The following is a 26,872-nucleotide window of genomic DNA, read 5'->3' on the forward strand; positions in this document are numbered from 1 at the left end:
CGAGGGTGCATGGGAGTTCGCCCAACCAGTCTACATGTGTTTTGTGGACTTGGAGAAGGCCTCGGGAAGTCCTGTGGAGGGTGCTTCAGGAGTATGGGGTACCGAACCCCCTGATACGGGCTGTTCGGTCCCTGTACGACCGGAGTCAGAGTTTGGTCCGCATATCCGGCAGTAAGTCGGACTCGTTCCCGGTGAGGGTTGGACTCCGCCAAGGCTGCCCTTTGTCGCCGATTCTGTTCATAATTTTTATGGACAGAATTTCTAGGCGCAGCCAAAGCGAAGAGGGGGTCCGGTTTGGTGGCCTCAGTATTGCATCTCTGCTTTTTGCTGATGATGTGGTTCTGTTGGCTTCATCAAGCTGGGAGCTCCAACTCTCACTGGAGCAGTTCGCAGCCGAGTGTGAAGCGGCTGGGATGTGAATCAGAACCTCCAAATATGAGACCATGGTCCTCAGTCGGAAAAGGGTGGCATGCCCTCTCCGGGTCGGGGATGAGATCCTGCCCCAAGTGGAGGAGTTCAAGTATCTTGGGGTCTTGTTCACGAGTGAGGGAAGAATGGAACGGGAGATAGACAGGCGGATCGGTGCAGCGTCTGCAGTGATGCGGACTTTGTATCGGTCCATTGTGGTAAAGAAGGAGCTAAGCCGAAAGGCGAAACTCTCGATTTACCGGTCGATCTTCGTTCCTACCCTCACCTATGGTCATGAGCTGTGGGTCGTGACCGAAAGAACGAGATACAAGCGGCCGAAATGAGTTTCCTCCGCAGGGTGTCCAGGCTCTCCCTGAGTGATAGGGTGAGAAGCTCGGTCACCCGGGAGGATCTCAGAGTAGAGCCGCTGCTCCTCCGCATTGAGAGGAGCCAGATGAGGTGGCTGGGGCATCTGATTCGGATGCCTCCCGGACGCCTCCCTGGTGAGGTGTTCCGGGCACGTCCCACCGGGAGGAGACCCCGGGGACGACCCAGGACACGCTGGAGAGACTACGTCCTTCGGCTGGCCTGGGAACGCCTTGGGATCCCTCCGGAAGAGCTGGATGAAGTGGCTGGGGAGAGGGAAGTCTGGGCGTCCCTGCTAAAGCTACTGCCCCCGCGACCCGACCCGGATAAGCGGTAGAAAATGGATGGATGGATGGATTTATTATTAACTAAAAAAGAACATCCATCCATTTTCTTAGCCGCTTCTCCTCACTAGGGTCGCGGGCGTGCTGGAGCCTATCCCAGCTGTCATCGGGCAGGAGGCGGGTTACACCCTGAACTGGTTGCCAGCCAATCGCAGGGCACATACAAACAAACAACCATTCGCACTCACAGTCACACCTACGGGTAATTTAGAGTCTCCAATTAATGCATGTTTTTGGGATGTGGGAGGAAACCGGAGTGCCCGGAGAAAACCCACTCAGGCACGGGGAGAACATGCAAACTCCACACAGGCGGGACCGGGGATTGAACCCAGGTCCTCAGAACTGTGAGGCTGACGCTCTAACCAGTCGTCCACCGTGCCGCCTAAAAAAAAGAACATTTCAAGGGAAATCTGGGGTAATTCTGCTGTCCTGTCTGCCTGAAATGAAGGTTTACAATGTGACGTGGAATGATGTGTCCCACTGCGTCAAGCTGTACCACAGGGCGGATCTTCCCGACCACTTGACTAGAATAGCAGATGGGTCCACTTGTGTGAACATTTGCAACATTTGGTTCGGTGAAAGTCAAATAACTGACACTCATTTATTTTTATCCCACTGGGATACATTGGATTTATGGTGCTCTTTTACCATGTATGTCGTAACCAACGTTTTTCAACTTCCCCATTAGACAGTAAATGTGTAACAACACTTTCATTGTGCTTTCATCCACTTGCAGAATTGGAATGCATGAGAAAATCCAGATGATGTCCAGTGGGATGGACTCTGGTCATCCATGACCAAATACAGTACAATATTTGCAGTCTTTCAATTAGCTTTCCCCAGAGCAGTAAGCTGCCACCTACTTACATGAACTATGAATTGCAATTTCTTGTATTTGTATTTTTGTTATTGTCAGCTGTCATTGTGAGAATTCTTGTAATTAAAAACTCAAGTTCTAACACCTGAATTTCCCCTCTGGAGAGCATGAAAGATGATCTCTCATGTTAAATTAAAATGTTTCGATGGAAATTTTCACATACATATTTGGTATATACAATCCATATTACATATGGCTTGGACCATAAGATTGCATTCGTTATCTTTTAGTTTCAGTGTCACCTTTGTAAAATGTAATAATGACATATTGTATCCTCTGTTTTAATATTGTACAGAATCATTTTTTTGCCACATTATTCAAATAACATTGTGTTCATACAAGCAGAATTGGAAATTAAACAATGTATATTTTGTAAGGGAAAACCCACGCAAGCATGGGGATAGCATGCAAACTCCCCATACAGTAGGAAGACCAGTGCCAAATCCCCAGTTTAAGAACTATGAGATGGATGTACTAAGCATACTGTAACGCCCCTCCGGTTTGTATTCACCACAATTTAACATGCTTGGCATCCCTCTGGATACAATGTCATTCTATTTATCTTCCATAATATTCCATGCATGCTTAAAGAGCTCACATGTGGCTAGGTTTCAAACATGAATGCACACAAATCATCTCTGTGGGAGTGTTTTTTTTTCTCCCTACAATCCTCTCGTGTTGGTCATTTCCAAGTTTTTAGATTTGTGCAGTTTTGTGAAAACACTTAAGGTCACATTTGATTATTATACCTGGCAAGAATATTGCTTATATTACTAGGTTTTTCTTGCTGCCATCAAGCGTTTCAGGACCTGACTGCAATTAATCATGGTACATATTTGATGTTTGATCAGTGTCAACAGAGAGATATTTTTAGCTAGATTATTACATATCTCAAGTCGGTATTGGGAAATTACTGCTGGAGCAATGTGTACAGCCTATTAACTACTGGCTTTGACGAGGGTTAGAATAACCAACTTGTTGCATATTGCCACAGAGCTAATCATATGGCAACACGCTGGGTTTCACAAAGTGGCCGGGTCATTAAGCATCCACACAACGATGGCAGTGTGGAATGTTCATCTTCCTTGAGAGTTGATGGCTCGGTTTGTGAAACGCATGACTGGAAATACAGTATATGGAAAACTTCCATACCGTACTCTCATCATGTTATGTGCAATTAACATTAGAGAGAGCACAAAGCCTGTGTTTGTTTGTTCTTCATTGGGTACGCTAATGACAGGATGCAAAAACAAATAAATAAATAAAACATGGTGTATGACGGGCAGCTCTGTCAACCATCAACGAATCTGACAAAAGCGTGTTGATCTTTGATGTGAGAAAAACAAACACACCCTCTCCTTCAATATCACTAAAGTCCATATAAACTGTAGGAAGTGTATCACAAAGGCAACAATTTTTATTGTTGATGTGCAATGTATTCCACTGGATACTGTAATCATCTCCTGCAATCCAAAATGCGGATGAAAGCAATTTAAGTTGATTTGTTCTATTGTGATCTTTCTTCACAATCTTTCATCATCAGCACCAGCACCAGCTGTTTCTGGGTGGTTACTTCGGCATCCTGTTACCAGAGGATCATAAGTTTGATTCCCCCTGATTAGCATCACTACTCTCACCCTGCCATGGCCGAGGTGCCCATGAGCAAGGCATCTAACTCCACCAACATGCTCACATTGTGCTGTAAAGCTACCCAGTGTGTCACTAATGGTGCGTGATTACGCTGTTGATTACTGTAATATGTTAAATGCACTAGCCGAATATAATTGCATGCTTTTAAAAATAATTAAAATTACAGACTCTTGTGATTAATTTCAATGTGGAATGAATGCCAGATTTCCATCTCTAGGAGGAAAACTTTTGATACAACTTTAGTATACCAGCAGAGAGAGCAAGCGAGTGGGAGGGTGCACAAAGTAAAAAGTTCCGCCTGGATTTCTGCTGGACAGAAGTGTGTGTTCCATTTCCACTTCCTGAGAGTGTGAAAGTACGAGAGTACGGGTCATTGACTAAAGATGTGTGTGTGGCTGCATGTGTGTGGAGAAGGAGAAATAACCACCCCTCTCAACACTTAAAGAGCCATACTGCCAGGATTCTTAGGAGGGCTCTTAACTTGATCACGGATCTTTGCAAGACCAACGCATGGGCAGCAGCAACTTATATTGTTTGTTCTGGATGGATTTAAATGCGCAGCATTGGAGTTAGAATCGATCTCTGCTTCTGACTTGTGTTATGTGGTCCCCACCACAAAGAAAAGCAGAAGCAGAAACCAAGCAGACAAGGAAAACATCTGGATGGAAGAGCAACCAGAAGAGAAGAGAAGACCAGAAGAAAACGGGATAAAAGAAACAGCTGAGGGACATTTTAGATAAAGAAGCAGAGGAATGTCTGATATTTGCGCTGTCTAAAGAGCACACGCCACATTTCCTCTCCACCAATTTAAGATGGGACGTTTGCTGGGTCTGACGCTGGCCTACCTGGCCCACCTGATAGCTTGCGCCTTGGGCTCGGAGCGGCAGCAGCACCAGGTGCAGCACGGCCCCTGCAGCTACACCTTCATCCTCCCTGAGGTGGAACATTGCCGGCCCCAGAAACACTTTGAGGTCTCGAACACGCTCCAGGGGGACTCCCCAGCCCAGGTCAAATCTGACGTGAGTCAAACCACTCTCGGCAGGACCCAAAAGGAGAGGTCCACTTGGCTGGAAATTAAGCTGGAGAGTCTGGAGAGTGCCACAGAGAATAATACACTGTGGCTGCAGAAGGTACAGTCCCTTGATTAACACACAAATTACCGTTGCATGTATTGTTATTTGTACTTCCATTCCCTCCAACAAATACGTTTTATTTTCATTCGTCTTGGTCCCTACAGTCGGTTTGTTTCTATTTTTCTAATGTGTTGGTGTACTTCTAAAGATTTCATTTAATTTTAAAACATTTTAAAACTACAGACCATTTATAATAGCTAATGGCCTCATGACACTGTCACAATTTACCTGGTTTTTGCACAATCAGAACCTTAAATATGAAAATAAATTCAGTTCGGTTCAGAAGTTGTTAACACATTCAATGTCAATGTTCCATCTTCAGTGTTCTGATCAGGCTGGAATTTATGACATTCCGTGGTATTCTCTTTTTGTATTTTTGTTTCTAGATCGTGCCAGTTTTCTTAGAATTTCTATTAGTGACACATGTTTAAGCCTTGGCGTTGGTCTACACTTTCTCACACGTCTTGTTTTCAAATTCTATTTTAGTTTAGAGCTTAAAGCAAAATGTTGAAAAAACACAGTAACTCCAAAGATGACAGCATCTGTTGACAAGCTTTGATTATTGATGAATTCCGGGCTTTACTGGGATTTCCTCGATGCTTGATGCTTGTTGCCTGGCACAGTGTCAATGTCTGGAATATGCCTGGATTCTTCTCCGTACTATTTGGATGCCAGTACTCCCTCTTGCATACAAGAGAAAGACAAGCTTGCTAAAATGAGATGATGCCAAACATGGATCACACTGTTAAACCCTTTTAATTAGTATTTAACCACCACAGGCAAAAAAAAACAATCTTGGCTCACGTTTTAGCAGCTCTCTAGCTAAAGTTGACTGTTCTTAACTTGAAAGTGTGTTTGGTAAAATCAGTGTTTAGCTTTGGGTTTGGCAAGTGCAACTCTATTGACCCTGGATTATGACTCAAATAAGTGATACGATTAAAAGCTTCTGCACAATAATGTTTGCGTTGGTAAGGTCAACAGGGCACAGAATCAGCACTGGCCTATTGTACCGCATTGACGCCAATCCTCTCCACCCGTCTCTCTATTCTTGTCTGCAGTGCTCTCAATATTTAGCATATGCATTCATCCCTCAGCCAGGCTTTAGCTGCACCCAAAGTAAACATGATCATATTCCAGAATTTTAAAATAGAATATTATGAACACCAAAGCTCAACTTTCTCACCAGGAATATGAAATTATTTTTTCTTCTGCCCGCCCTCTCTGTCCAGCTCCATAAATTCTCTCAGGATTGTTACATACTTTGGAGATGGGTTTTATATATATATATATATATATATATATATATATATATATATATATATATATATATATATATATATATCACACCTTGACTTGTCAACAATCACATCTCCTATACTTTTTTTCTCTCGTTCTTGCTCTTTTAGGACATGCAACATCTGCAAATACACATAACAAAAGACACGCTCATTCGAAAACACACACACTTCCCACAATTCCCCTGTGCGCACTCTGTCTGAGGCTCAAATCTGTGAACCGGGGACCATGCTTCCACGGCAAGCATCCCCCACGAGACGATGCTCTATGCATGAGTCTGAGAGATCGAAAAAGGCAAAAATAGAAAGGAAGTATCTGTTCTTTGTGTGCTTTTGAGAAAATGGCTAAAAGGTAGAATACGAAAGTTCTACTCAACATACATTGATCTAGTGTTGTAGAGTAACAGATACATTCCATATTTTTGTACTGGGGGAAAGATGCAAAATATTCTATATATAATCACTTAAAATAACACCCATTCAGCCAGTCAACAGGTAATACCCACCAAGGGTAACAATAGAAACAAATTCTTCTTTAAATATATTTACTATATACAGTACGTACATGAAGCTTTGATGCCCATTAAAGCCAGTCTGCAAAGACTTTTCAGATCTCAATCAGTCCCTGTTTCCACCGACAAATCAAAAAATCATTTTGTACGGTATGTTGAAGTTGTTTCGGTTCCTTTCTTACAACAACCACAGTTTTACCATACCTAAAAAGGGTCAATTAGACCCACTTCAGATTATGCAACCAAGCCTATTAAGAGACGACGCATAAAAACTATAGAACACATACACTTAAGCATCCTATTCCACATACGGATCCCAAAGTGAACGAGTGCAAGGGGTTATTAATTTCCCAAATTCCTTCTCTGGTGTTTTCTAAGAAGAAATTCATGTTTGTTTTCCTTTGTCCAAGCCCCCAACGCGACCTCCCGCCCGGTTCCCTTCGACTCGCTCGCTCTGCTGCTTAAAGGGGGATTTGGCAGAGGAGATGTGAACATGCTTTTGTCTTTCTTTTCTTTTTTTCCTATTAATAGCCTAAGCAGTTTATGCAAATGCAGAAATATTTTACAGCAATGCAGAAGGCCAGTTGACCCCTGGTGAACTGATGTCGTGGTGAAATACAGCCCATTCCAATTTGCTGCTACACGTTGTTTCTCCAACTTAACTTATTTCAAGGGAACTTGATCCAAAAAATGCTTAAACTAATGCCATTAACACCTGAAAAAAACAGCACTGATATTGATTGAGGCATCAATTATGCCCCAAACATCCCTAATAACGGCCCTGGTGTTCCTCTGCTGCTGTGATTATGTCAACAAATGAGCGTAATGGCTCGACAAGAAACACACAGATTCATCTGCTTTCCCTTCATCGATGCCTTTTAGATACATGAGAAGAGAATTATCCTTGATCCAAAATATGATTTTCTGCGTGCGGTGTGTTACAATGCAGCAATTAGTGCAACGAGCAGTGGCGAGGGAGTGTAGTGTACCTCTGAATTGAGCTCCATTTCTGGAGGATAGTGTCAGTACATGATCCAAGCAACTGAAGTTCTTCCTTTAGAGCTGGCTTTAATACATGGAGTAATGGCTTCATAATATGAGTTTTTTTTTTCTTTTTATCTGCAATGTGAAAATAGGATTTATGGAGCAAACGGGAGTTAGACGGGGTTAGAATGGTATTGTTTGAAGTGACAGATTAAAGGGACATAAAAAACTAAGAAAGTAGTTTAGTAGATTACTACCAAGCAGCCTTTACATCTCAATTTGCCTCTTGGTTCAGTTGTGAAATACTACAATATTCAATATTATCAATTTTATAAGGTGTAGAGCACTGGTATTCATTCAAGTGAAAGGGCGATGAATCTTACTCACAGTTTTTGCATATTATAAGACTGCATTTAAGCCTGTTTTAAAATATCTTTAAGGTCGCTCAAGTACTGAGTAACACAACTGCAGACTATTATCACCTGATGTCCAGGGCACAACTGTTATTCACTTATAAGTGTTCATACTGATCCTAATCAAACCCACTCCCATTGAATTGCACATTATTCTACTGCTAATGTGGTGTGGCAATGCTATTTCTTTCCTCAGCTGGAAAACTTCATCCAGGAGAATGTTCGCTCTGGCATGGAGGAAATAAAGCGAACCGCAGTTCACAACCAGACGGCCGCCATGCTGGAGATGGGAAGCAACATCCTCAGTCAGTCAGCAGAGCAGACTCGCAAACTGACCCATGTTGAAACTCAGGTGAGCCCACTGGGAAGGCTTTGTTATGAAACACTTCACTTCAATCACTACTAAAGCGTTAACGACATGCAGTGACCTCCAACGGTAGAGGCAGCAGCGACTACTTACTGCTTGTTCGGGTTTGGATTTTATGCTCAGGATCTGACAAGATGCAGATTAAAATAAAAGTCAGTAGCAAAATAAAACATGTATTTTCAATTATTTATTGCATACTTCTTAAAAACAGTTGTCTCTAATCAAGTCAACTTAAACAAGTACGTGTGCTGCTTTGCTTCTACGTTGTTGCAACCTTAAAGTATCGTACTGTATACATTATGTGCTCAGTCAATTGAAATAATGATTTGAAATTATAGGTACATTTTACAATTTCCCATATGTTCTACCATAACACATGGCATACTGTGGCAGTAATCCTGCCTGTCTCCCCGCACGCAGGTATTAAACCAGACGAGTCGCCTGGAGATCCAGCTGCTGGAGTACTCGCTTTTTACCAACCGTCTGGAGAAGCACATACTCCTGCAGACTCAGGAGATCTCACATCTCAGTGACAAAAACAGGTGACCGCACATAGGAAGTGGCTAAAATATGATTCAGGCGACAGCATTTTGGCGGTGTCGGCCAATGAATCAAAGTAGCTTTACTCAGTTATGTCAAGGTGCCATAACATTAGTCAGTATTTCTGTTTCAGAAAGGGAACCCATTTTCTGATGTTGTTGTTTGTTGATAGATCCTTTCTTGACTTATATAGGGTTTGATCAAATATAGTGTTAAACACGGCTAGAATGATGTTGTAAAAATTTTGCAAAAGGATTTTTTTTTCTCAAAATAAGGTATACAAACTCACTATATGAACTCATAAACCATAAGATTAGTCTTGCGAATACAATAGCTGTATCAAAAAGCTGTATTTATGTTCAGCAATTTAGAGAAAACTGTTTTGATATACTTTTTGCCTCTCACAGCTGAGAAGTTATTCATTTATTACAAACCACAGCAACAGAACATCACTTCAGGTTACAACCACAATAATAAAAACGGTTTCATTTAACATTTCATTGACAGTAGAGTAATAAAGTTTTTAATGCTAATTTTCTATCCAGTTTTTATAGTAACCAATAAGTGTACGTGCATTTGCTATTGACCATAAAACAATTGGGAAAGGCTAACAGAACAAACCCGGTCCAATCTTAGAAAACATGGCACTCGCAGTATAATATGCATTGTGTGAGCATGTGGAAGTGTGTGTGCAGTAAAAAGGCCTCGCTTGCTAGGAGGAGTTTCCTTTTCTTCTTACTAGAAACACAGGAACATAAGGTCAGATTTAGGTCAGTATGGGTTAAAGGCGGGTCAACAGTCAGCATGAAAAGAAGTGGGTGGTTTTGTCCTAGTGTGATCGTTGTTTATCATTCCATTCCTTCATTTTCACCAAACGCCACTGACAGATTCAAGCGCCTCCAGCGTTGCCACCTGTTCCCTCTGTTTGTGCTTGCCCCATCTGCCTTTCGGAACACTTTGATTTATTACTTGACAAATTAATAAATAAATACATGTTCATGAGTGCACGCAATATACATATACTGTACATGTTTTTCATTAGTTGAATGGAAAACCTGTCAGAAACACCACTAAGTTGCATTTGTATGAAAACTAAAGCCTCAAAAATAAACAAACATGTTAAATAAATTAATCTCCGACAGTTCCAACCATAAATGAGTTCTTATTTTCATGAAGATATAATTTTCCATACACCTCCATACACCTCTACTTGCTTCAGATTTAATATTTAGATACTGACTTTTTGTAGTAACTTGTATTGTAGAAATACTCTTGCCTGTCTGTTTTACTCTACACTGAAAGAAATTACCCGTATCACAAACAGTGCTGTAATATAAGCGTACAAAATGTTTAACTCCCACTTAAATAACTCATCCCTGCATTGTTCGATTGCCAATCTCGCACAATTAGCATGGTCCAATATTCGGTCCAATAACAGTTATGTTTTTCTTGCAAAACTTCCACTTTAACGTCACTGCAGCGTCCAGACTTAAAATGCTAATATATTCAATACGCTACAAAAATAAATAAAAAAGTACACCATGCTGACAATTTGCTTTTCTTCCCCCCCCCCAAGTTTTCTCGAACAGAGGCTCTTGGCGCTGGAGGCTCGTTATGGGATGGAGCTGCAGGGCTTGCAGAGAGAAAAGCAGCAGTTGCGCGAACTGATGCAAAGGCAGAGTCGACTGGTCGGCCAGCTCCAGGGCGAACTGGGCAGCGCAACTTTCAACAACACGTTGCTGCAAAGACAGCAAGCTCAGCTCGCGGACACAGTTGAGCAGCTCCTAGCTTTGGTCAACCACTGTAATGGTAAGACCGACCGCCTGAAGCAAGAAAAAACTCATATTGTCTATATTGTCTATATTATATATATTGTACATAACATGGCACAAATTTTTCTGATTCAACAGGGAGATGTCATGCAGAAAACACTCAAAAGCAGCAGTTTAACTTGTGATTCAGATGAAATCTTAATATCATGTACATCATCTCTTTGGATCTTGAATACATTTAGCAAACCCCATTTGTTTCTTCCAGAAATCTCCCATCTGCCCAAACAGGAACCACCTATTTTCAGGGACTGTGCCGAGATTTTGCATTCTGGACAAACAGCGAGCGGGATATACAGCATACGCCTCACCAATTCCACCCACTCTGTCAAGGTAACACAACTTTAAAGGTCATTGATCTTCTTTAGTAAATATCACCTAAATGACTGTGACAGCATCTTTTTTTTTTTTTTAAGTATTTAATAGGGAGTATATGTTTAGCGGAAATGCCATGCTGTGCCTTGCGGTGAGGATGTGTGCGTTGCTGAACGCGATGTCAGAATAACTTGGGAACTTGCTGTCAATGTTCGGTAGCAACAAGCCCTTGTTAATTCGACCGTGGCCGCCTCCAGCGGCAAGTTAGGAGTCAACGCTGGTGTCCTCACTGTCTGGTCTCAAGATAGCGGCATTTTTTTTATTCATTGCTTTTAGTTAAGTTTGCTGGCTGGCACCTCCTCCTCAGCTTGTTTGTGTGTGTGTGTGTGTGTGTGTGTGTGTGCGTGTGTGTGCGCGCCTAGTCTTCCTCTTCAACGCCTGTGGGCAAAGCAGCCAGGTGTTAGGTTGTTGTGCCATGTGTTTCCTGTCAACGGGGGCCAATGTTCGTTCCCAGTGATGCAAGTTATTACACCCCAAATCATTGCTGCTTTCAATCTATGCCATGAATGAGGCTGGCAAGCTGGGTAGCTTCAATAAAGTGGGGGAGATACAGTTTTGTTCCATTTTCCAGAGGTTCTGAGTTCTCAGACAAACTTCGCAAAGTCATAAATGTGCCTTAGTAGCAGTGACAACTTAAGCAAAGTAAAACTACGTTTTAATAGCTTGAGCTGTCAACAACAGGAACGATTTCGAACTCAAATTAATTTTAGTGTAGTCACTCTTCAATAGTAGTGAAGGCTGGTATACCGTATGATTGGCATTTAAAAAATTTGCATATACCAGTTGTCAAATTAGAAGAAAATGCAGGTTTTGCATTGTTACATAACAAATATATAATGCATAAATAATAGCTGATAATGCAATAATTTCTGAGTTGTTAAGAATTGTACTCAGTGAACCCATCCGTACTTACGTAATGCCTTATGGTTAAATACTTTTAGCTTAATGCTAACAAAACAATGCTAACAAATAGCATAAGTGTTACGGCGTTATAACTTTACTGCACAAAATTGTGACGTAATGTGCTTGATTTCTTGAGGTTTTCTGTGATATGGAGACCAGAGGAGGAGGGTGGACTGTGTTCCAGCATCGCAGAAATGGCTCCATTGATTTCCATCGTGGATGGAAGGACTATAAATTGGTAGGTTCCACAAAGGGGAGGGGGCATCATCATTCAGTAATGAGTCGTATGTGCTTTAGCATGGCGAGGCGTGGGATCGCCACCATAGTGTGTGATCCCAGGTGACCTGCGCTTGTTATGTTTGGCAGCCCTCGTGTTTTCTACCACCTCTCATGTTATTGCACCTGCTCCTGCTCCATCTCCCTGTCAGACTCCCACACATCCAAACATGCACTGCCATACAACACACGCACACACACACACGCACACACACACACACACACACACACATTTCAATGACCCGTAGAGGAAGATTACTTTTCTATCAGTTTTTAAGATCTCAATGCTTGGTTTAACACTGTATCCCAAAAGCCATATTTTCACCAAGTGGTTTTATTTCGTCCTTAAATCCTTATCTGGCTTTTATTTCAAGCATGGGGTGTGTAGTCACTATGACATCATACCAGCGCAACGCAAACCTACGAATGAATTCAAAGAACAACATCACAGAGTAAACAATGAGGGCCAACCAGCCCTAACCGGCAAGTAAAAGACATGCAAGCATGTTAAACAGTAGTCATATATTTTGGTACACTTTAAGCACACACACAAAAAAATAAAATACAAAAAAAACAACAACAACAACAATATAAAATTGCACAGGTTGTCTTGCTGAATCAAATGTGTTCCAAAAATTGTAATTTTTTTTTTAACCTGTGTGTTTTGCTTCAGAATATCATACAAAGTCCATGTCCCACTGAGTCGAAAATAGTTTTCAACTCTATTAACTGAGAGAGTCTAGTTTAGTTTTTTCAATAATTACTGAAGCAATTAATTTCTTAATTGCCACTTTGCTGAAACCAGAAGCAGGCAAAGACTGACTTCAGAGATGAAAGGATAGAGAGAGAGAGAGAGAGAAGAAAAATGGAAGCCCTTTAAGAACAATATTTTTACAAGTGGTTGGTAAATATTTGGCTCCAGTTGAGGCATGAGAGCACAGAGGCCCTGTCGGTGGCAGATAACATATATTATTTGATCCAGGTCCCTGCTCCTAATCCCACTGACTGCAATCAATATCACTAAACAGTTGTGTCTCGGCCTGCGGGTCACATGATGAATGAAACTGAGCTCTTTCCTAGTCCACTATATAGTTGCTTTTGCCTCAGACCAATCTCTTAAGGCACAGTGAGACAAAGTCTCTCACTGTGCCTTGTAGTTGCTTGTAAATAGTTGCTTTCTATAAGACTATTTACTTTCCTTTTTTTCTATGTAAAAAATATTATTTTTTAAATAATTTACATTTGCAAAGGTGAAAGGTCAAATACGTTCTTTTCCAACACTGTCAGTCCAACACTGTAACGAATCTTCAAACTTTATTGCTGTTTAAATTGACTTTTTAATGGCTTGTACACACACAGACAAAAAAAAAAAAAAGATGTCTCTGGAGCGCGTGCCCACCCATCAAGTGTTAAATTGAAAATTTTAATTTAATTTAAATTTAAAAAGTACATTTTTGGATATATGCGTATTTCTGAAAACTGTTTCCTTACCTTTCCTTTGCCAATGACTTGGCAGCTGAGCTCGCCAAACTTCCAGAGAAAAGATCACTTTAAAGCAATGGCTGAAGCCAAAAGCTACGAGTATATGGTGTGGGATGATGGCCGTTCTATAATTCCAATGGACGAAAGCACGCTGCCACTTGTCATTGCAATGTTTACCCATTCCCCAAACTTCAATGAACTATGATACTTTTACAAAGCCCTAATCATTTTGGATGACCATGGTAAGGAAAACAGAAAAAATAAATAAAAATGAACAATCTTAATTCTCCTGCTGCCAAACCCTTTTGGAACTATGTACAATGACACATTCCAAGAAAAGGAATAATGTATCTTTCATTACCACTTGTCACCCTGGCACTTTTTATAAGTTTTTATATTTCAAGAGGTCTCATCTATTCATACATCATAGAACAGTTTTCTTCATCATCATTATCATTACGTTCATTTGTTTCCTATTAAAAAGTGAGTCGGATGTCCTTGTCTGGTTCTACAGCGAATGCACCCATATTAGAAATTATTTAAGTGTTGAGAGTCAGGACGGTGCACTGAAAGCATAATAAGGCAAATTTAAGCCTCAACTGAGTCATCACTGGAGTGACTTCCAGAACTGCGTATTTTGCTTCTCAAAGTCTACTGCCATCTGAATGATAAATGTGAATCTTGAATTGAGGTACATTATCGTATTAACTGCGAACACACTTGGCAGGTCCTTGGCAAAATCGCCCGCTCATTAGCCTCTCTGTCTTTGTGCCCGATCCAGGGATTTGGAGAGCCTTCTGCGGAACATTGGCTGGGAAATGACATCATTCATCAGCTGACAAGATCCGGGGAATATAGCCTACATGTCCAGTTGAAGGACAGAGACGGGAATGAGGCCTACTCGCACTATAAACACTTCTACATAAACGGGGAGGACCGCAACTACAGGTACTATGATATTTGCTAATTACTTTTCACAATCAACAAGTAACAATTTTTATGAATCATGATATAATATTCCCGGAGGCAATTAGTATCTTGCTCTCTTTCCTTTTAGCACAAGAAATTACATTAATAGATCTACAGTATAATGAATATGCGCTTTTCCATACAAATGTTTATGATGAGATTTCTATTATGAAAGAGACAAAACCCTTTGCACCGGAGATGAAACTCAAACTATCACAGCGGATAATCAAAAATTCTACATCCTTCTTTCTTTGATAAGCTTGTTCATCCTCAAGACAAAAGTAACTATTCTCTCTTGGACTATTTCAATAATGCAATTTAAAAGAAAGAACACCGAAAGGGGCATGCTTGACTTTATTTATGTTTCTATCACTTCTTCAGTTACTGCTGATAGTCCCTTAGCAGCATCCCTCCATTCGTGTTGAACTGGTAATATGGTAGCAACCACAACACACACAAACTGACTTACAAGATTATGTGTGGGCGTGCTGTGATTCCTTTAGAGCTGACATCAGAACGCCCAAATTGCAGTGTTTATGCTTCGCATCAATTTCAAAGTGATTTGTTTCTGACTGTACATGGAGATGGATGCTCTGTGAAATGACAAGTCATAATCACACGTGGGTGTGCTCTTTCCAAGATCTGCGGTAGTGCACATAATTCCATTTGCTTCATTTTGTTCCACATGATTAGCGCAATGAAAGTCACTTTGTTTCACAACATAGACCAGAGGCTGCTTTGCGTGAAATGAAGCTCACTTGTTGATTGCTACTTGAGAAATCTTGTTGTGTTTGACTATGTGGGGTGTACCTTGGAAAGACTGATGCTATTTAACAGATGAAGGCTATGAATTTATGGGCGGTGACTCTGATTGGCACCTAAGTCTACAGAAAAAAAAGGAACACCGAAACAAATCAAAGAATAACATACTACTCTTCTTTTCAATGTTTTAAAATCCAGCCTTCATGTTGAGGGCTTCAGTGGCACAGCTGGACGGACGAACAGCATGGCCCACAGCGGGACCCAGTTCAGCACCAAGGACAGAGACAACGACCGCTGCACCTGCAAGTGCGCTCAGCTCGCGTCTGGAGGTGCGAAGTTTCCCTCACCTGATGCCAAACACCTGAACACGTCTCAGTTTGTCCCACTTGTATGTAAACATCGCTATCAATCTCTTGGTATAGGTCAAAGGTTGCAAAAGTACTCACACTATGTACTTAAGTCGAAATAGAGATAGGTGAGTAAAAAAAAAAAATGTTGGTGAAAAGAAGTATTGATTCAACTATTTTACTGAAGAGTAAAAAAAAAAGTACAGACCCTGAAATGTACTTAAGTACAAAAGTAACAAAGATCAGAAGCTGGTGGTTTTTAGTCCGGTACAAGACACAATGTATTCGCCACAAATCAGTCAATCAATCAAAGAATTCTCTTCAATAAAGCCATGGATAGGGAATATCTTACTTCTCCAAATCGTTTGCTGTCATTGTTAATGCTCCCTAGTTACTGTTCCTCCATGTCACTGCTGTGCCTCTTTTGTCTGCCTGATAAGAACAGCACTCATTCAATCAAGGCGGCTAACTTTTTTACATCAGGTCCTCATCCATGGAGATAGAAAAAAAGTAATGAACCTATTTTGACAAAATAATAAGTAAAATGTACAGATATCTGTTTGCAGATTTAGAGAGTGAAAATTAAAAAAAATGTTAGGAAAAGAAATTATATAAAAAGAAAACGTATGTACAGATCCTTAAACGTTGTAAGTACAGTAACCTAGTATTTGTAGTCTGTTATTTCCCACAACCGGTAAAGTTAATTTCATCATCACACTGATCCAATATTGTCGGTCGTACAATTTTCTGTGTTTTGTGCTCTAAAAGTATAACCACAATAATTTTTTTTTATATACGGTACATATTTTAAAAAAAAACTCAAACAGATGTTATCGGTTTTAAACACCCTGTGATGTTACCAAAGACGGCTCCATGCCAAATTAAGAATACGCATCTAATAATCAGCCAGCACCACAACCAAGCAATAAAGCAGACGTTTTTTGATACAACCCTAACCCTAACCCCCTAACCCTAAGCTCCTAACCCTAGCCCTAACCCTTTTAAATTAGTAAATAAGTAATACATTTAAGTTGCTTGCTACTTCCAGTTTATGTTCTTGCGCTTCCATTTTTCAGTGTAAACTCCAGTGAGACAGATTTGAGTCCCTGAATTATTCTTTGCCATGTTTCCTCTTCAGGTTGGTGGTTTGAGGCTTGCGGACCATCCAACCTGAATGGTGTGTATTACCCAAGCTCATCCACCGTGGTTCGCTACAACGGCATTAAGTGGTACTATTGGAAAGGACCAAATATGATGGCTACCATGGCAACCATGATGGTGCGCCCTGCAAACTTCTAATGACTGTTTATTTTAGGTCAAACCTTCGTCATTTATCATGGACACCGCAGTATTAGAGAGTGAGATCAGAACTGGAGTCAGTGAGTCTGGAAATCTGAAAAGAGTGGAATTTAGCCATTGCCAGTAATTGATGGAGTAATCGCCAAGAGATGCCACAAGCCTCAAATATACAGTTCATGCACAGTAGTTCCTCGGCACCAAGATGCACGCAAAATGCTACTTTTGTCTATATGGAGCTCCTCAACTCTGCCACAAGATAGGGCCTGAGCAAAAATCAGAGCATTGTGGATTGTTTTCACTGACTAACAGAGGATGGATTCCCTCCAAAATTTTAGAATACGACAGGAAGCGATAGAATATGTGGTGTGTGTCAAAAAAGACTCAGCAAAGCAAAGGGTTGACCTTCCAAATACGGACCTGAAGACATAAAATAGTATGTCATTGAGGGCCATTCAACACAGAGGGAGGTAGTTACAGACTTGTTGTTGGCTTTGTTTGATGTTCAAAAATATATGGATTTTTACTAAGATGATCAAACCTAATTTTACATTTTAAAGTAAGACATTTGGTTGGGGAGCCATGGTTCAGACTTAAGCTTTTACATTTCTCACATTGGAGATATACCTTTTTTTAAAAATATTTTTATAGTTTAACATTTTACAACATGACAACATGCTCTTACTTAAAAATAATTGTACCGTGACTAAAACAAGGACGGCCGTAATAAACAACTTTGCCCTTCTAAAGGGTTTTACAGAGTGAAACATTCAAGTTCCTTCCTGTCCTGGCTCTCATGAAATATTCATTTCTGAGTGATTTCGCTCATAAAAGCACATTAAACATCCTTCCCAGTGTGATTTATTCTAGAAATAAAACATTTGTTTTAACATCTTGGGGCAGTTAAAAAGAATATAGCATGTGTATTTTCTGTTGTGAGGACAGCCTCAGACAGCTGATGGGATAAATTATCCAGCAGCACTGTTCCCAGCAGTTCCTATTAGAGTGCAAATGTTTTTCACCTGTATCAGCTGTGCACATTGAGCGTGGACACAGAGGAGGATAAGGTCTGGTCACGTTGACACTGAATGCTCATTGTTTCACATGCACCACTGTGCTTCTCCGAGTGACATATGGCAATTTAGTGCAGTCGGTTTAATGAACTGGGCTAACCATACCTTTATTTTAGTCAGTACTTGTGGATAGTTTCCACAGGGAAGAAACATATATTTGCTGATAATGTAAAAATATGCTCTGACCAGCGAATTCCTCTGTTCTCTGCAAATTGCCTTTCTTTGTGAGGCTTCACTGGACCTGTGAAGCACTCAACCAGGCTTAACTGCTGTTGATTTACTACTCTATTAGGAAAGATGCAGGACATGCTCAACACAGTCGAATTGCTCTGAAGAATGTAGCGCTATTAAATCGCTTGAGCACCGTCTTAAAGTGCTATATGGATGTAAATATCTGATGAAATCCCATTCTAATCTGTATAGAGAAATGGATGATGCGCATATCATCACAAGTGGATGTTGTGGTAGAACTGATTGTGACAACACACACACACTGATTCACAGTGTTTAGATCAACCTATTGCTTTGTTAGTTTATTAGAGCCTCTGAGGACTGGACAGGCTATACATCACAATGGGGCGAAGCTGGGAATGAATCCATCAAAGTGACTTTAATAAAGTCTAGATTTGGCCGACTGGCTCAACAGATGAAATGGCTGTGTTCAGGTCCAGTGAAGAAGACCAAACTCCCAACTTCTCTCCAATCCCAGTTTATTAGACAAGTTTATTTGAAGGAGAGGCCGAAGTACAGCAAGATGTGAGTTGCAATGTGAAGCAATCTTTTCCAATCCACGATTAATATCTCCAAATGTTCAAGAAATTCTCCCATCTTGGTCTTATAATACACAAATTGGAAAAAGTGAGGACTACTGGACTTCGAGGAGAAATTTCAGGATGGACTTTAATTGCACTTTAACCTTTACAGATGAACTTAATTTACATTAATACATTTCCTGGGTCAATTAGAGTTGTTTTTTAAAAAGTCCTTTTCCTTACGTTTTCATTTTGAACTGATGAGATCAAGATGACACTTAACAATGGATCTACTGTGCTTCGCCACTGCTAGGCTTCAAACAGGTTGTTCTCAGGGGGAAATAGCCACTAAGCTTGAAGTGACCCAGAGTGTCGTCAGCAGGTTGCAATTGAGATACGGAGAGACTAAAAGAGTCACAGAAAGGCGTATAAGTCAACGGCCTTGGGAATTTTAATGGACCAACAGCAGCACCAGCAAGTTTTAATCACCTGAAAAAAAGTTAAGCATGTTATGTTCTAACTTGGTTATTCTCCAGTAAGCTAAACACAAAAAACAATGAAGATATAGTTATTGTTCCATACGTTTTTGCAACCAGTGTGTAACCAGTTGACAAAAATTTCATTGTGCCCTCTAACTTCACAAATGGTTCTTTTGGAAAAATAGAAACATTTTAATAAAATAACTCAACTAAATGAGTGAGAAATGAGTTTGTGATTGGATTCATATACTGTACATTTTTATGTATTACTCTGTGTTGCATGAGCAGTTTAGGCTTGACTGAGAAATGATGCGGCGGTAGCGCCAGATGCTCATAAGTCCTTGTCTCTCCCCTCTTGTGCTTTTGTATATTTGATTCATAACGGGTATTTTGGTATCCAGGTATGTGTTGGCAGGCGGTGCAAAAGAGGAAGTGCTCGGGACTGATTTGTCCTAGTCATCTGCGCTGTGTGGTTTACTGTGTCAGCATGCAGAGCGTTTACCTGTGGTCAACGAAAAAGCAATACAGGCCATATATCAGCCTGCCACTTGCAATACATCAGCTACTATTTCTTTTGGATTTTTAAAAAAATATATTTGTTACAGTAAAGAGGAAAAAAGAAAAGCACCACCCGAGCCTTTGTGGTGAATAAAGGAGGCACAAATCCTGCTATCACTTGAGGGCGCTAGTGCACAGAGAATCTGTCTTGAAGACCTCTACAGGTTTAGAATTGAACTGGGCCATTTTTTAACGCCTCTTCCCAGTGCTTTTTCTCCTTATATGTGGTAAACAAAGAAAAAGATAAAATACCGTATTACAAAAACATTAGTTTGGAAGAAACACAAGTTGTTCATTGTTCATTGTTTATTTGCTCATAGTTTTAAAAACTCTGGAATAAAGACTACTGTATGCTGAATACGCATTCAGTACGAATGCAAAATCTAATAAGATCCCCAAAAATCTGCCTTTACAATTATAATAATGCTAATTTCTGATGACTATCAATCAGAGGATCCAACAAAAAAAGTCTATCATTGTAGTTTGCATTCCTCTAGCAAATCGTATCCATCCATCTAAATCTATCGATCTTTCCATCTGAATAGATTAAAGTGCATTCGACTTATTTAGTAGCAAAATACAACTTATAATTAGAGCTCCAGAGCCGTGATTCCCAACCAGTGTGCCGTGAGCACTTGTCAGGTGTGCCGTGCGAAGTGATCAAATTTTGCTTAATTACCCAGAAAATTATTTATTTACAAAAAATAATGTATCTTTGTTCATCTATTTATCTCTTTAAGCACCATAATAATATATATATTTATTAGTGTGACAGCTTTCAGGGGGAGTTGGAATGATTAAACTGCACGGAGTAGCGAGGAGTCTGAAATACAAATGCCCCACGGTGTCACCGGTGATCCCTGTGGTTTTGAGGCATAGTGACAGAGAGAACAAATAAATGCTCTTCTATTAGACGGCAGGATGTACATGCAGTAATTAATGTATCCAAGTTTCGTGACATTTTGTTTGTTGGTGTGCCGTGACATTTTTCAATTGTGAAATATGTGCCTTAGCTTCATAAAGGTTGGAAATCACTGCTCCAGAGTCTAAATGCTAAAATGTCTGCTCTATAGGGTTTACATCTGGAGATTGACTCTGCCCGCCTAAAATGTTGTACTTCTTGCCTCTAATAAACTCCTTTATTGTTCTGGAAGTGGGGTTTGATGAAGGGTCTCCCAATTAATTGGTTGCCTCGTTTTTTAAATTAAATACTTTCTCGGCGGTTTAGCCTTTCCACCACTTTGGCAAAATTGTTTACAACCTCGTACAACCTCTTTTTTTTTTCTTGCCTGGCCTTCCTATTATTTTTGTTGATGCGTGGTTAGCAACAAGCTAAATGACGAGACAATGACTAGACACAGGTGGCTGGAGGGAGCTGATTGGTTGACATAAGGAACAGGAATAACGAGAACAGGTGGAAACCAAAACCTAACGAGCAAGACATGAACATTGGACACAGAAAAAGAGAACAAAACATGAAACAAAACTAAATATAAAACTAAAAATAAATAAACACAAACCATCACAGTTTCATTCGAACAACCAACCAACAATGTTCGAACGGGTTACAATGTGGGATTTAAGTCACTCTGGATTCAATGTGATCTTCACAGGCATGATAGTTCCAGTATGCGGAAAAACAAGCCCGTCACAGTGGAGTTTTCCCCCCATAAGGGAAATAACCAAATGTAACACAAACAAAAAAACATACTGACAGCAGCATTTGTGGTGACGAAGATCTGCAACCAAGACAAAAGGAGTCACAGGAGACGTGATGAAATGTGAACTTGGGATATGAAAGATTTGCTAAGAAAAGAAAAAAGACTTCTGGTTCTGCAACTATCAGTCATGTAATTGGCTGTGCCTAGGCGAAAAATGTTTTTTGAAAATGTCACCGTGCACAACATATCCTCATCAAATAATAGAGAATCATATAACGCCACAGTAGAGGCGGTTATCGTCACAGTCTAGCCTTTTGTATGGATGCACCCAGCAGGATAATGGCCCATCAAATGCATTCATACCCCAGTTAATATTTGCGGGAACTGTGTGATGGTATCAAAGTCAGAATGGGTCGAGATCCCTGGGGGAGGTTGAAACAGTACTTCAAGGAAGCCACGTTTATTTTAGAGGGAAACAGCCTTGCCCATTAACAGAGTAGTGAACTTTGTTAGCGTTAGCTCTGGGCTGTCAGCTTTCTTTGTTTTCTCAAGAATTTCAAATCACACCCTTCAACACTGTCTTTTTAAACTGATGAGTATTACACCTGTTGTTGGAAATAGCCAAATAAATTATTTGAAATAATGAGGACTATAATACCAATTGAGAAATGCAGGCGAAAAGGCAAGTTATGAGAGAAACACAAGTGCTGGCCAAAAAATCGCCTTGTTTATTATTTAAAAAAGGCAGTGATCTCTGTTGCCTTTATAGCTTTTTCAGTCCTCTATTATCTGTAGAACAAATGTGCACATGTTTATAAATGACTTTTTTTTCCTGTGTTCTCATTTGTGCAAGGAAACTCACTGTTTTCAATCCTATTTTTTCCTTCTTCATTTTGAAAATTGGAGTCTATTTTCTCCTGCAAGACAACAGTGCATGTGTACACGTGGAAAATTCTGCTGATGCCGTGTTGGTATGCGGCTCAGTGCTCGAGATTTGTGGAAATGGCAGGTGTTCTCTCGGCTTGGGCAGTGACAGGTCAGATGTGTGGCCAGAGGAGCAGGGTGACAGAAAGAAAACAACAGAGCAAAAGATCAAATATTTGTTGCTTGTTATTAAGCAACAAATCCATTTCTATTTAATCTACATCACAGTTGTTGATCATTTTATTTGGCCCTGATTTTTGGTGATTGTTCCTTTTACTTTTCACAGAAATGCTTCAAATGTGATTTCTTAGCGAATGGGTCAACCTCTTGTCCTTCTGTTATTACATGGACAGTCCAACCACAACAAATGTTGCATCACGTAGAGTAAAATGGCAAATGCTGTAATTGACTTCGATTGGTCATATGCACACCGCTTCATTTAATCAAAATATCGTTCAGACTGAAGCAATTTCACCAAACAGTTCTGGTCCATCATCAAACCATTGTCATCGTTTTAGCACTGGAGTACATTGTTTAATGTTACTGCTATTACTACTAATGATACAAATAATGACAGAAAACAACAGTGGATGTAAAGATTAGTATAGATCTGTTCCATTTCGAACAAAATAAATTATCACATCTTAAAAAAAAAATAAAAATAAAAAATACCCTGAAATAGCTCATAATAAATCATAATCAGGATTCCCACTCAGAATATATTAGGTCATGAACAAGAGAAGTGTTGCTACCTCATATCCACGCTCATAATACTCACGTCATATTGCTGCAGCACTTGTATCTGAATTTCATTATGTTTCGCAAGTGTACCTAATTTTTTTGCCCAGTGAGAGTACGTCAAGATAAAACTGTCAAACCTGCCAAATATTATAGATCCAAACAAACAATAGGCCAAGGTAACCCGTCATTTCCTGAGATCTCAAATGTCTCAGGAGCTGAGTTCTAAAATGTCATTGCCCCAGGGTTCAAGTGCTTTCTGATGAGCAATTTTATTGGTGAAATCTGTCCAGGTTCAACCAGTGTGCCGCTGCCACTTGACAACTGTATTTTGTGGCCCGTGAAAAGGACATGTCAGGTTGTCTCGGTCAAACACGGTTCCCCTTTCCGATGCGCGTTCGGATGCAAAAATGATGCGCAAGGTAGCAGAAAGTTTAGTTTTTGGCTCACCTTTTGTTTCTTAGCTTAACAGAAACCTTTTTTTTTTTTTTTCCTAACACTCCCCTGCAGAATGCCTTCATTTGCCCATTCTAAACAAAACCAGGCCTGAGGGGACCCAAGAGCAGGCTGGAGAAATAAACAAACTACCAAGCAAACAAGCACACATTCATAAACACTGGAAAGTTGAATACCAAGAATCATCGGCAAGGAGCTTTTTAATCTGTCTTCAGGCTACATGAATGTATGTTTGTGTGTGGGTGTTTGCCCTGCTTCCGTCTGCCTGTGAAGGTAAAAGGTGTCCAAACTGAGCGGGGGACAATATGTGTCAGTGAGCGAGGGAGATGACTACTGAGGGAGAGGTGGTGGAAGGGAAGTGAATGAAAAATTCATACGGCTGCAGGTCCCAAAAGCCCTCCTGTCTTTGCCAGGAGTGCTCGGTTTCAAACAGCCGGGCAGGAGCTGTGGGACTGTGCCAAAGAGATAGTAGGCATACACACACATGCATTCACAGGGAAGAAGGCCAGAGGATGTTCTTATCTTGGAATCAGGAGTCAACAGCACAATAACATCGCTACTTAGCAGCGCAGTGTACCAAACAGCTTGGCGGTAGTCCCCTGGATCTCTTTCTCATGTTGATCATCACAGCTTTTCTTCAGTCACTCCAAAAAAAGTGATGCAAAATCAATGCAATTTTGGTCCTTGGCCTTTACACTGTACACAATAGTGCAGATTAATGATTTAAATGTGGACCGCAGACAAACCAAGGGGGCATGAAGCACAGTAGATAAATAGGATGTTAATTTTTCTTTCATTTTTGAAACAATATTAGAGTGCAAACAGCCATGTGATGACAATAAAAGCAAAGATAGAGACCAACCGCAGTGTTGCCATAGCCACAGCTTCATCCTTCAGATGCAAAGTCAGAAGAGTGGAGTAGGCTGAGCGAAAAAAGAAGGCAATGGAACTTTTACAGCTCTCTCGCACTGTGCAAAAGTGGGTCAGCAACGCATACTGAGTACCCAAATGTCTCAGATCAACCCGTCTGCATGCTGAGATCAAGCAATCGGTGGAATGACGTCGTCAAAAATGGTGGGTTCCACCCAGTGCACAGACAAACCACCAGAGAGACCAAACAGATTGCGCATGTTTGACTTGGACTGCCAAATGTTTATAAGATCTACATGCACAGTCAATCCAATTAAGCTTGTCAAGACACTGTGCATGTGAAATGTTTGATAATTGAATTTCTAAGTACTGTGCTTCCACTTTGGAATACTATTAGGAAATCATAGTTCACTGAAGGACTAGTAGAACTGCACTGCTTTATACCAATACTTAATAATAATATAAACATCTTTATTATTATTTCATGTGGAAATTATATCATGAGCTCATCTTTACCAGGAAATTGTAAAACTGTATCAACGAGGCAACGTATGGCCCAGGGACTTGGGGGTGGGTTGCGTCAGAGACTAGTAAAAAAAGATTTGCTATCTCTCTGTTTCATAAAATACTTTGTGTTGCTTTTTTTAAGAATTAAAAGGTGCTACATAGAGAAAAAACTGATTGATTTTGTTCTATGCAGTCGAGTCTTTTAATGGATATTCAAATTACACAACTTCGTGTGTTGACAGTCTCCTTTCTTATACACATTAGCATGTATCATACTTGTCCAACATTTTGTCAATCACTTGTTAGAACATGCTCATTACGTCAACCATATTGTATAGCGCAACAATATGTTGATCATTTGAAACCAATTACTGTTGGTGGTTAAGATTTAAAAAAAAAAAAAAACATCTATTATCCACAATTCCAAAGTGTTTTCCTTAAAATTGTCTCCCCCATCTGTAAGTGGCACACACCATCCCTGGAAATGGATCAGGGGGAACAATTTTGAATTGAATTGGCCGGAAGTGTAATCCTTATGATTGTTTTTCATCTAGCATTAAAGTAGAACAGAGAAAGATGGGAATGGATGTTGTAAAAAATAAAATACAACTTGCAAACATGCCATACAAGGTCAGAAAACAAGGTGTGTCTTTCCCTCATGGTCCAAACTACAGTAAAGCAATGCACTTCTCATTGGTTTACTTTTCAAATAGCCAAAAAGGTACAGTGTATTACTGAGCAGATTATGTGTCAAAGGTCCAAAACTGTGAGGTACATTCCAGTTGCAGTGATATACGTTGAACTTAACCTACTCTATATAACTTTTAGCTTTCTCCAATGTGTAAAATACAGGACAGATACTTAAGTTTTGACAGGGACCTTAAACGGTTAGAACCTACTACACCCCTTGTTGACATCTCAACCCCCATGGTGGTTAAGATGTAGGTCATAAAACGTTTTCATCACCAGGAGCACAGGGAGCCACGTGTAAGGACTATTCGTTTATCCTCACGGTCGAGATGGTCATTTCTCTGACATGGCAGAATTGGGCCCCGGAGAACCGGGAGGACCATTTGCCAACAGTGTAAGACGTATGGCGCAGAAATAGATGACTACTTACATGTACACACCTTGCACGTACGTAAACACTCACAGCATTTACCAACATGACATCAACACAAGAGTGATGAGAGCATACCCACATGTCAAGGAAAATCATATATAGCAATGGACATGTGTGACCACATCCTTCTCAGTGACAATGACGAGAGCTTTAGACCGAGTCATGGTCTCCAAGGGGCAAGTGTGATGATCAAGGAGACCTTTGGGAGATGGACTGACACTATACCTAAAAAGCCCCCAACTCTTTTTTTCATTTACCACAGACAAGCCTAGATCCTTAAATCTATTGACCCAGTCCTTGACCCAAAGTGCTCACTTATGCCAAAAGGTTCTCATCAAGTTGGAATGTGTTTTATCCATTCATCCATCCATCTATCCGTGTTGTTTCTCCACCATCCTTGACATGGTATTCTTTCTTCTCAGCATTAGCTTGACCGACTGTCTGTGGACTGAACTCTGTCCACATTTGAGGCCTTAAGCCTGAAGCATTGCCGGGAGGCAGCACGACAGCAGCTGTGCATGACACATGTTCCCCAGATCCACCTCTCTTTGCTTCATTTCATTCTCCTCACCCTTCATTTCACTGCTGCTCTGCCATCCCACT

At 40.5% G+C, this 26,872-nt stretch overlaps 1 protein-coding gene across 1 annotated transcript; it reads left to right on the forward strand.

The window, feature by feature from the left end:
* Window positions 1–4,018: 4,018 nt before the first annotated feature.
* Window positions 4,019–19,576, forward strand: angpt2b (angiopoietin 2b). The gene is made up of 9 exons (XM_061665706.1): window positions 4,019–4,775; window positions 8,179–8,334; window positions 8,770–8,891; window positions 10,466–10,698; window positions 10,927–11,051; window positions 12,133–12,234; window positions 14,536–14,702; window positions 15,684–15,814; window positions 16,971–19,576. Exons 1-9 carry the CDS (start codon window positions 4,458–4,460, stop codon window positions 17,129–17,131), a joined length of 1,515 nt encoding a protein of 504 aa, XP_061521690.1. The 5' UTR covers window positions 4,019–4,457; the 3' UTR covers window positions 17,132–19,576.
* Window positions 19,577–26,872: the final 7,296 nt, after the last annotated feature.

This window comes from Phycodurus eques, chromosome 20 (assembly GCF_024500275.1).
Source record: "Phycodurus eques isolate BA_2022a chromosome 20, UOR_Pequ_1.1, whole genome shotgun sequence".
In the NCBI taxonomy this organism is placed as follows: domain Eukaryota; kingdom Metazoa; phylum Chordata; class Actinopteri; order Syngnathiformes; family Syngnathidae; genus Phycodurus; species Phycodurus eques.

Excerpts from the sequence above, each read along its gene's own strand:
- angpt2b (XM_061665706.1), top strand. The coding sequence starts at position 4,458 with ATGGGACGTTTGCTGGGTCTGACGCTGGCCTACCTGGCCCACCTGATA. Across the intron at positions 4,776-8,178 it reads ATACACTGTGGCTGCAGAAG|CTGGAAAACTTCATCCAGGA; the intron begins GTACAGTCCCTT and ends TTCTTTCCTCAG. Across the intron at positions 8,892-10,465 it reads CATCTCAGTGACAAAAACAG|TTTTCTCGAACAGAGGCTCT; the intron begins GTGACCGCACAT and ends CCCCCCCCCAAG.